Source organism: Rhinatrema bivittatum, chromosome 5 (genome assembly GCF_901001135.1).
Source record: "Rhinatrema bivittatum chromosome 5, aRhiBiv1.1, whole genome shotgun sequence".
NCBI classification, from domain to species: Eukaryota; Metazoa; Chordata; class Amphibia; order Gymnophiona; family Rhinatrematidae; genus Rhinatrema; species Rhinatrema bivittatum.
In genome coordinates, this window is record NC_042619.1 from 368558761 (window position 1) to 368570931 (window position 12171).

Consider the following 12171-nt stretch of genomic DNA (forward strand, 5'->3'; position numbering starts at 1 on the left):
TAACAGGCTGAAGAACTAGTAAGATAGAAAAGGAAAAATAAAGTTAATCAGCAACCTGAACAGGACAAAACAATTGGTAAATTTTAAGATTTTTGCTTTACTTTCTAAATTCTACTGTAACAAAATTTGGAGACTTACTTTTCAGAATCTTCTATCTCACGTATGATTTTCTTCAGATCTAGCACAGCTTTTTCCTTGAAAATAAGCATTAAATTAATGAGTGTTTTAGTCCCTAATGATAAAAATTGGCAGAGTACAGCAAATTAAAATTATTGCTTTGCTTCTAGTTTAACTTTCTCATGTCTCAGTTCTATTTACTCTTTCTACATTATATTTCTAAAGACCAATATTCAAAAAATATAAGCACCTAACTTAGAAAGGCACAGTAAACCTTTTCTGTAATGGAAATCCCAAATTTAGTTCCCTAAACAAAGAGTGGGGCCAAGGGAAGGAAAAGGTTGAGAGAACAAATGTTTCCAGTGCTAGAAACTTAACTTAGGTGCCTATAGTTAGGGTTTAACTAGCAGTCCTATAGTTAGGGGTCTCTATTAGGTGCCTATTTTCAGCAAACTTGGGACATTAATTTAGGGCCTTAAATTTATAAGCCCAAATTTTTTAAATTTTTATTTATTTAGATTTTCATATTCTGCTTTTTGGCACTTCAAAAGTGTACATTAAAGTGGATTACATTCAGGCACTATAGGTATTTCCCTATCCCTACAGGGCTTACAATCTAATGTTGTACCTGAGGCAACGGAGGGTAAAGTGACTTGCCCAAGGTCAAAAAGGAATAAAAGTGGGATTTGTACCTCTAGGCTACTCCTCCACTCCAAAAAAAATTTCTATATATTAAATCAGAGACAATGCAAATAATTATTGTCATATATTGTGGAATCAATGTACCATCAGAAAAAAAAAATTAATGAAATGGAGACAAGGTCAGAGAAGAGCAGCTAGACTTATAGAGGCCACTATTCAATAGGCTATTTAGTGGACAAATATCTGGCTAACATTATCTTACATTAAGCTTAAGCTTCCAGCACTGTCTCTCTTAGAGCAGCATTGGAGGTACTGGGAGCAGGGCAGAGGGACCCATGGTCCTAGCAATGAAAGAAAAGACATTGGGGGGATGGAGACAGTCGGGGGAAGGGGGTGCCGCAATGTTTAGAATCCTTGCGGGTGAATGAGGGGGAGGGGGGGGTAGGCGGATATATGCTTTTGTGATACACTGGGACGAGGATCTTTGTACGTTGTAAGGATTTTAGGAGTGAGGAGAGCTCGACCAATAGGGCCTCTATAAAATGTTTTGGGAAGGAGGGAGAGGATTGGCACGCTGGCCCATTTGTGTTTCGATTTTAAGCTTTAATGATAGTGCTACTTAACTGGATATATTTAAAGATAGTTGGCTAAATAGCACATTATCTGGCCACACAACGCCAGATCTGGCTACCCTAGCCAGATATACCCAATATTTGGTTAGTTTAGCCTGATAACTCAATCCTTCCCGGAACGCCCCTTAAACATCCATTTTTTAACTGGCTAAACTATAGCTGGATAACTACTATCTGACTATAAGTTAGCCAAGTTAAGTAGCTAAATATTTCACATTTGCAATTTAGACAGATAATTTGTGAGATATGTCCAAATGGCTTTTGAATATTCATAAAAAGTCTGGTTCATCTAGCAACTTCAGCTTCTGGAGGAGGTTATATGAAGTACCATTCTAATGGCGATGGTTATCGTCATGTAAGACTTCCCTGAATGCAGCTTAGATTTAATCCTAGAAAATGCATCATGCATTTTGGCTGCAAAAACCTAAGGAGATAATTGTCCAAAGGATTTATGAGCGTAAATGGGCTTTTGAAAATTGCTAGTTGTACTTTGCTTAATTTGTTTGGAAGTCCTCTCCATGGGGCTGAATTGCTAAAAGGTTATACGTACATAAATGGGCTTCTGAAAATTGATTTGATCTATGCTTCTTTTACGCGCAACCTTCCTTTAAAAATTACCTCCTAAGAGGTAAATTTTCAAAAGACATTTGTGTAAAAAATAGCATGTGTGCCTGTAAAAAAGCAAACACGCAAGTATATATGGTATTTTCAAAACTGCAAAATACTGCATAAATCAGGTCCACAAGTAAAAGGGGCATGCCAGGGGTGTTCCAGGACAGGGCCAACATTTATGAAAATAAATTGCTATTTTAAAACCTGCCAAAGTGATGTGCATACATCTTTTTTATTTGCGTATACTTACTCTTGCGCAATATCTGGTATAAGTGCAAAATATCTCAAAAGTGAAAAAATGACTGAATGGGGAGTCTGGATGAAATGGGGGAACTTCAGGCTGAAAAGCCATGATGATCTGTACGAGCTGCAATTGGACTGGGCAAACTGATAGACTAATTGGTAAAACTGGTAATTTCATTGCCGTGTGCATGTTATAAAATTCCCTGAGTTACGTGTATATAAGGAGAAATTACTACTTACCTGATAATTTCCTTTCCTCTAAGGAAGGCAGGTCAATCCCCACAAGTGGGTTATACACTTCTTCCAGCAGATGGAGGCAGAATAAAAGCTGATGTCATGGATTTATAGCCCTGCCCTAACAACAACCCACCAATATTCCCTGGAAAAGCCAAACTGTGGACAAACCTATTATAGTTGAAAATAATTATTAACAATCAATCACTCATACTTCCAACAATAGAGAAAACTGAGTGCAAACAAAAGAATTAACGTTCACTAAATTAAGGGCCCAGTTAAAACACTTACCAGTCCTCCAACAAATAGCAGAAACAACACTCTACAACATTCTCACCTAAAGAGCGAACCAAAGACAAAAATTGGTAGCCGAGAGCAGGTCAGGGATTGGCCTGCCTTACTTAGAGGAAAGGAAATTATCAGGTAACTAGTAATTTCTCCTTTTTCTGCACTCAGGCAGGCCAATCCCCACAAATGGGAGATATCAAAGCTACTCCCTAACAGGGCGGGAGGCTGCCTGCAGTCCAGTTAACACCACACATGTGAAGGCTGTGTCCTGTGGAACCCGAACATCCAAGCGGAAAAGCTTGGGAAGGTATGCAAGAAAGACCAAATCATTGCCCGGGAAAACTCAGCCTGAGATGATAGTCAAGGATCTACTCATAATAGTTTCTGAGCCCTAGTGAAATGCATTCTAACAGGCCCATTCAGTAAAACGCTGCCGCGGTTACCCCGTTTCTAACCCGCTTTGGACGCACAATTTGGACACCCAAGGAGAACCCGCGATTCAGTATCCGGTTTTACGCATCCTTACCGCTTCTTGAAATCGACGCATAACCCTTTCCGCCCGCGGCATGTATATGATATGTTAATGATCGGATTAGCTATTCCCTCCGATACAGTAACGTGCGCCCAGATTATCGCCTTTTTAACTAGCTATTTTGCCGCGTCTTTAACCTGCAAATTTACCGCCTACCCTGACCCTGGCGTTAGTGTGGTTTCAGTCAGCTTCCCGCTGCCTTGAGCTGTATCTTCGCCCCCTCTGGATCCCTCCTTCAACCTTCTCTGCAGGCAACAACCCCCCTCCACCCCCTGCGAGGAGAGGGGAGCTGGAGACCCTGAAAGCCTTCCCTTCTCCTCCCCGAGTGTGGCGGAGCAGTTTAGCAGGGAGGTCGCGGCGTCCGTTCATGTGAAAATACTTAAACCCTGTCCTAAGTGCCTGGTCAGGTCCAAACAGGAAACCCTATTATTTACTATCTATATTTAAAGTATTTATGCTACTCACCCTCTAGTTCTTTGGAGGGCCACAGGGAGTCCTAGTTGTTGCTGCTCAAGGCTTAAGGCAGCGGGAGGTCGCAGCGTCTGTTCATGGACCTTCCCGCTGCCTTGAGTCGCTTAGAGAAAGGAATCTCGGCAACCACACAGGCAGCCGTGATGACATCCTTTTTCCAATGGGCTATAGTTGCCCGCATTGCCAGCAACCCTTGTTTACCTCCACCGTGGAGCAGAAACAGTCAATCAGACTTCCTGACATGCTTAGTAGCCTCCCAACATCACCTCAGATGCTGCTTGACATCCAAGGCTCGCAAGAAACAATAATCACTCTTATCTCTATACCTGTCCAGCATGGGCAAGAAAAATACACCACTTCAAATGAAACTTCAAAACCTTTTTTGGCAACAGAAAGTACAGTACACAACTGCACCTCCTCAAGGAAAAGCTATGTAGGGGTTGAAAGGCAGGACCCACCAAGAATCCAGAACCAGATTAAGGTTCCACAAGGGCACTGGTAGCTACCAGTGAGGACAAAGATTATTAACTCCCTTCAAGAGTTGAGATACATCTGGAAGGGAAGACCAAGACCCTCCATCGACTCGTCCCCTATAAGAGGCGAGAGCTGCCACTTGACACTTCCAAACATTAATGGAATTTCCACTTTGAGAGGCTGAGAACTTCATGCCTCACACCAGGCCTCGAAAACAATCCAAACGCTAACATAAGCCAGAGACATAGAAAATGTTCCAGCCCAGCTCAAGGTGGAATCACTGCAGCAGAACAGTCATGCTTCAATAACTGAAGGACAAAATGGACCCGGATCGTCATGTAGAATTGGTCCTTGCACAATAGATCTGTCCAGTTCAGCCACTTGAGAGGACTGCCCGCCAGCAGCCTCCACAGATCGGCACCCAATGGCCTCTGGGCCAACTTGTAGATACCGGAAACACGTTTCAGTCTATCTTGCGATCTTTCACATGATCCTGCTAATAGTGGTCATGGTGGGAAGGGATATAGCTCCCTGCTCCACAGCACCGCTGGAAGGAGAACATCGATACGCAAAACTTTCGGGTCCCATCTGCGACTGAACAACCTTGGATCTTTGCATTGGTTGTAGTTGCCAGCAACTCCAAAAGGGTGATCCCAGCATGCCACCATGACTTGAAAGGCCTCAGCCAACAATTCCCACTCTCCAGTGACCAAGCTTTGACCACTAGGAAAGATAACCCTTACATTGTTCTTTCCGGCAATGTGGAAGACAGATATGTCCACAAGATTTTGCTCTGCCCATATCAGGAGCGCACCCATTTGCTCTAACACCCGAAGGCTCCCTGTTCCGGCTTAAGGAAGGATGTAAGCCACTGTGGACGTATTGTCTGACATTATCCTAATCATCCGAGTCTCTAGATGTTCGGTGAATCATCAGCATGCCAACCAAACTGTATGTGTTTCCAATTGATTGATGTACCTTGGTGCACCAGCGATTTGTACTACCATTCTGGCATTTCCAAGTAAACTCTCTTCCTGAGATCTGCTTGCAACCACCACTGCAAATGTATGCTCACCTGTAATGGCAAGAGAAGCCTCACCATGTTGTCCTGAATCTGTGCCCCCCTCCCCCCAGGAAGTAACACTGAAGAGGATGCATGTGCGCCCTCGTCCAGGGGAAACCCCCAAATTGGCTGCCATTGAACCCAGGACTTGTAGATAAGGTCCCACTGTTGGGTGAACAGACCTTTTCAGGAATTGAACTAGAGAAATCAACTTTGAATGTGACTCCCTGGCCGAAACAGTCAGACCTGCTAGGAAATCATAAGAATGCCAAGTCACTCCAGTTTATGAGGCAGCTATAAGCTGCTCTTGGCCAAGTTCACCACCCAGCCTCGCTCTTACCATAATGAGACCATGGCATGAAAAACAAGGTGACTCTCTTCCAATGAAGATATGAGAACTATGACGCCAGCCCTGCAGAAGGATAGAAGGATACTGCTATTATCACCATGACCTTAGAGAAGGTCCTGGGCACAGTGGCTTGCTGGAAGGGCAAGGCCTGAAACTTATAATGACATCCCAGAACAGCACACCGCAGGAACTGTTGATGTTCCCAGTGAATAGGAATATGTAGAAATACCTCCGTCAGATCTAGGGACGGGAGAATCCCCCTGATTGCACTGCCATTGTTAAAGTGTGCAGAGTTTCCATAGAGGAAGAGTCACCCGCAAATGACTATTTATGTCTCTGAGATTTAGGATGGGCCAAAAGGAACGTTTTTGTACAGCAAAAGAAATGAAACAACGTCCCATATTTTCTTGTGATTCGGGAATGGAATTACGGCCTTCAAGTTTAACAGCCTTCTTAAGGAAGTCTCCACCACCACCCTTTTCTGTAGGGAGATGCAAAGAGAGACCACAGGGCATCCAGAGGAATGCAAAGAAAACTCTAGAGCAGTGGTTCTCAACCTTTTTTTGGCCGGGACACACCTGACAAATGGTTCTCACATGCGTGACACACTGAACATGTGACCATCACGGGGCTAAATGTAAACATGCACTCTGCATCCACAGGAATCCTCTCAACCCCCAGCAATGAGTGCAGAGCAGATCTAGGGCATAACCCGTACAACTCACCATACAAAAAAAAAAGATATTCTGGTTCTGATGACATCTCAGTAAAAGCAAAACAAATTCCCTTTACTACCAGGCACAACAGCCTTCCTTATGAAAAGACAGTAATTTACCACTAATGCATACCCTATTGAGAAAACACATCAAATAAGATTGATACAAATGCCTACATGCTAGTAAAATACCTCACTTTGGTCACACACCCAGAACTGACCTTCACCAAGTAGAGAAAAAACACAAATTATAAATATGGAGACAGAAACTGGAACGGAAAACTAAAAAAGCCACTCTGCATACAGTGTGAACCTGGAGAAATGGAAAGAGAAATATAGCACCTAACAGACTCAGGATTTGCAATAATGCACACAAACTAACCTGCACAAAGTTACACCTGTATTACGGAACATACGCAAACAGTAATAACCCTATCTAAGAAATACAACTATTAAACCAGGCCATAAACACTAAAACATTTCCTATTGGGAAAACAGAATAAGCCAAGCTGCTACAGAGCCCCACACAGAAATCATTGTAAAGTTATACCAAAAATGTTACAAAACAGCTGCTGAACAGAATAATATTCAATTAAATACTCATAAAAATTATTAAAACATGTCCAAATATCAATAAAATACTTCAAAACAGCAGACATCGCATAATACCCAATAATTAAAATGGCAGTCAATCAAGAAAAATAAATTTAAAAAGCCACCTTTACTTACCCTCTCCAGCAACTCTCCTACTCCTTTCCCTTCCAGGCCAATAGCACTAACCAGAAGCAGCAAGGGCTGCTGAAGCTCTGTCCTCGATCTTCTTCCTTAGCACCCACAACCAGTCACTCACAACACACACACCCCCAATTAGACCCCACGACCAGTCTCGGTCTCTTTCACACCAGTCATCTTCCTGACCAGTTTCTCTCTCTCACACAGAAACACATCACCTCCCTGACCAGTCTCGCTCTCTCAATCACACTCATGTTCTCTTATATACAAGCTCTCAATCACACACAAAAGCTCTTACACCCATTCACACCAGCTCTTACCCAGGCTTCCATTCACACCCCTACACACAAGCTCTCACCCAAGCACCCATTCACACCCAATGACACAAGCTCTCACCCAGGCATTCATTCACACCCTCAGACACAAGCTCTCACCCAGGTACCCATTCACACCCACAGACACAAGCTCTCACCCAGGTACCCATTCACACCCTCAGACACAAGCTCTCACCCAGGCATTCATTCACACCCTCAGACACAAGCTCTCACCCAGGCCCCCATTCACACACAAGCTCTCACCCAGGCACCCATTCACACCCTCAGACACAAGCTATCACCCAGGCACCCATTCACACCCTCAGACACAAGCTCTCACCCAGGCACCCATTCACACTCTCAGACACAAGCTCTCACCCAGGCACCCATTCACACCCTCAGACACAAGCTCTCACCCAGGCATCCATTCACACCCACAGACACAAGCTCTCACCCAGGCATCCATTCACACCCTCAGACACAAGCTCTCACCCAGGCACCCATTCACACCCTCAGACACAAGCTCTCACCCAGGCACCCATTCACACCCTCAGACACAAGCTCTCACCCAGGCATCCATTCACACCCACAGACACAAGCTCTCACCCAGGCATCCATTCACACCCTCAGACACAAGCTCTCACCCAGGCACCCATTCACACCCTCAGACACAAGCTCTCACCCAGGCACCCATTCACACCCTCAGACACAAGCTCTCACCCAGGCATACATTCAATTGGACCGCGGGGGCTGGAAAAAAGGGAGAAGGAAAGTACAACGGGGCAGTGGGACACCGGGAGACGCGACACACCTACTGGTGTTTGGCGACACACTAGTGTGTCGCGACACACCGGTTGAGAAGCGCTGCTCTAGAGCATAGCTTTCTCTTAACACTTCTAGGATCCATTGGACCAACATGATCCAGACCCAGCTCTGATAAAAGCGAGGTAGATGAGGTGCTCCACTCCTAGAGTCCACATTCATCTTAGGCTTTCTGGATTGAAAGGACTGAGACTTACCAAAAGGTCAAGAAATTTGAGTAGTTGCTCCCCTATAGGGACGACAATGCCTGCAGCCTCTAGCATGGCCTCATGCCTAAAAGGACATGAAGCCGACTTCTTATCCTCTGGCAAACGAGGGACCTGGGATTCCCCTCATCTACGTACCATGTTCTCCAGTTCACTTCCAAATAAAAAAGAACCCTTAAAGGATAACCTCGTGAGAATGGACTTCGAAATTGTATCTTCCAACCAGTTTTGCAAACACAGCTGACATCTAGGCACTCTCAAGTCACAGCCTGCATAAACCAAGAAGGCAGCCCTGGTTGCAACAGTGCTCCAACCCTGCTCCCTCAGGCTCCTGAGAAAGGCATAGACTCCTGAGCCATCAGGGAGCAACAAGAGGCAACTTGCAAATTCATTGCCATGGTCTGAAGGTCTGCTTAGGGATAGCTTCAATTCTCCTATTCTGAGCATCTTTTAGAGCTGCCCCTCCTTCTACTGGAAGGGTGGTCTGCTTAGACACAGAACACACCAGCGCTTCCACCTTTGGAGAACTTAACTGTTCCTCATCACTGGTTCCAAGGGGTACAGCCCACCAAAGCGTGTCCCTCTTTAAGGTTTGCTTCTGGAGTGGTCCATACAAGGGTAATCAGCTCTTGAATTGCATCCAGGAGGGGAAAGAAACAAGATGCTTGCGTAGGGTGACCAAAATGGGATCTTACTTTGCGCTCCCGTAAAATCACCCCCAGTGGCTTCAGAGTCTGAGCCAACAGACTTGGAACTCATCACTATGAAAGAAATGGAGTTTCTATGTGGCTCTAAATCCAGAGGATTTGTCCCCTCAGCCAGAGGGGAGAAACCCAAATCTTCATCAGAATCATCTGTATCTACATCCTTCTGCATATCATTAATGATTTCAGTACTGTGGCTCTTGAACAAGGTAACAACTGGCAACTTTGAGTACGGTACCCCGCTTTGAAGATACTGCCATCTCTGCTGGGCGCCCCTGCAGAAATGACTGTAATCCCTGGAAAATCCCACTCAGGAAAAGGAGGATGGGCCTATACCAGGCCCTATAGGCCTCAATCTGACATCCTCAGATCAAACATACCCTGAAGATGTTTCTGTCCTAGGATCAACTGAAGAAGGGGATACCCGCAATGAATCCCTGTCATCTCCAGTCCCCCCTGACCAAGGGTGCGGCCCAGCACCCAGGCAGCACTGGCATAGACTCACAGAAATCCTTGGCTGTATTGCCCTTATATGGCAGGCAGCACAGATCGCTAGGTGCTTAGACTTATTTGTCACCAGCACCATACTGCTTTGCTTTCTTTGTGTGCCCAAATAAGACGCATTGAGGCACAGTTACAGCACACTTGCGCTCAAGTAGGTACCCAGTAGGCACTCAGCGCACACCCAGGTAGGCGCTTAGCGTGCACGCAAGTCGGCGCTCAGTACACACTCAAGTAGGCGGTCCATATGCGCTCAAATAGGCACTCTGGAGATGTTCAAATAGGAACTCAGCGCGTGCTCAAATAGGCGCTGAGGTAGGTGCTTAGTTCACATTCAGATAGGCGCTCAATGTGATTTAAGAAAGCTTGAAGAGTGGTCAAAGATTTGACAGATGGGATTCAATACCAAGAAGTGAAGAGTCATGCATCTGGGATGCAGTAATCCAAAAGAGCTGTACATAATGGGGGGTGGAGGGGGGGAGTGAAAGTATGATATGCATGGACTATGAGAGAGAACTTGGGGTAATAGTGTCTGGTGATCTGAAGATGGCAAAGCAATGTGACAAGGCGATAACTAAAGCCAGAAGAATACTGGGCTGCATAGAAAGGAATAACCAGTAAGAAAAAGGAGGTGATAATGTCCTTGGTGAGGCCTTACCTAGAGTTCAGGAGCCCATATCTCAAAAGGGATAGAGACAACATGGAGCTGGTCCAGAGAAGGGTGAACAAAATGGGGTAGGATCAGTATCAGAAGACTTATTAGGAGAAGCTAAAGGATCTAAACATGTATACCCTGGAAGAGAGGAGATGCAAGGGAGATATGATGCAGACCTTCAGATACCTGAAAGCAGAGTTGCTTACCTGTAACAGGTGTTCTCCTAGGACAACTGTTGGGTAATGATGGGTGACATCATTAGATGGAGCCCAGCACAGAAAACATATGCCAGTCAAAGTTTCTAGAAACTTTGACTGGCACACTGAGCATGCCACAATCCACTCAGAGTCCCTCTCCAATCTCAACATAGAATTATGAAAAAATAAAACAATAAATATAATGAAACCCAATTCCACAGGGTGGTGGGCGGGTTTTATGAGGACTAACATCCTGCTGTCCTAGGAGAACACCTGTCACAGGTAAGCAACTTTACATTCTCCTAGGACAAGCAGGATGCTAGCCCTCACACATGGGTGAATCCCTAGCTACAAGCTGCTCCCGAAAAATATGCAAGACCAAAAGGCATGCAACCAGGTGCCAACGGGCACAACAATACAGGTGCTGTTGGTAACAAAGGGAGACAGCCTGAACCAGAAAAAAACTAGGCAGGAAGAGTTGGATTTTACAGCTGAAAAAGATTCTGGAGGAAAGACTGGCCGAAGCTGCTATCGTGTCAGCCATCCCTGTCCAAACAGTAGTGGGTGGTGAAAGTGTGGAAAGAACTCCATATCGCAGCTTTGCAGATCTCAGCCACGGGGACCGCTGTCAGGTGGGCCACCAAAGCTGCCATGGCTCTGACAGAGTAAGCCTTGACATTGCCCCCAAGCTGCAGTCCCAGTTGCGCATTCGCCAGCCAGTTAGACAGGGTCTTCTTGGCAACAGCAACTCCTAATCTATTGCTGTCATATGAGATGAAGAATTGTGTGGACTGCCTGTGGCCTGCTGTTCGCTTATATTATACTTTACTACTGTACTTTTCCATTTAATGTTCTGATTGGATTTACTGTCTACTTACACAATACTAGAAAAAGTTACTGTTTTATTCTGGTGTGAAGATTTATCTGGCCTGTGGTTGCACAAGTGAGAGGTTGTTTGGGAAGAATACAGAATTGTGGTATTTGGATAACCCTGTCTCATTCCTTACTCAGATTATGAACCCAAAGATACATTATATTATATTAGTAAGTATAATTTCTCATGTGGTACTCTCAGCCTCAAGCATATGGGTAATTTATAGTTTGGACTAAGGGGGGCAGGGGGAGGAGCAAATTACTAACACTGTAACTTGAAGGCTAACTTCATATTATGGAGCAAACAATTTGTAAATTAGCCACTGTTTCATATAGGCCCAGTTACAGCAGACTGATTAACAATCAAGTACAACAAATTGTCTTTTATATGTTAGAACATACTTTTAGTTTAAGGTTTTCCTCAAGGGAGATTAATTTCTCAGTTTTGTCGTCCATGCTGTCTAGCAAGGAGTCCTTTTCCTTATCCAGGTCTGAAACAGATGACTTCAGGATGCTGATTTCTTCTCTATGGGCAATGCTTAGACTTGTCAACTCAGCTGTACATAACAATAACAAAGATGATCTCATTTGTATGGACTGTTTTTTGAAAATAAGTCTTTCCAAGTCATATAAGCAAAACATAAATGTTGGACTGGATTGTCAACTTCAAGTTAGTTGCACACCTTGGTCTTTTCAGACAGCAATATTATCAGAATGCCAATATTCACTTCTTTACGGGTAATAACATTTGCAAAGATGCCTGAAAAGATGAACACAATTAAAGTAACTGAAAAT

At 44.5% G+C, this 12171-nt stretch overlaps 1 protein-coding gene across 1 annotated transcript in view; it reads right to left on the bottom strand.

Moving 5' to 3' along the window:
• Positions 1–12171, bottom strand: part of TSGA10 (testis specific 10) — a 607624-nt gene that overhangs the window by 219532 nt on the left and 375921 nt on the right. Inside the window, exons 11-12 of the mRNA XM_029604773.1 lie at positions 11779–11933; positions 139–194 (exon numbers count right to left, since the gene is read on the bottom strand). Of these exons, the coding sequence (XP_029460633.1) occupies positions 139–194; positions 11779–11933 (211 nt within the window). The remainder of the gene's footprint in view (positions 1–138; positions 195–11778; positions 11934–12171) is intronic.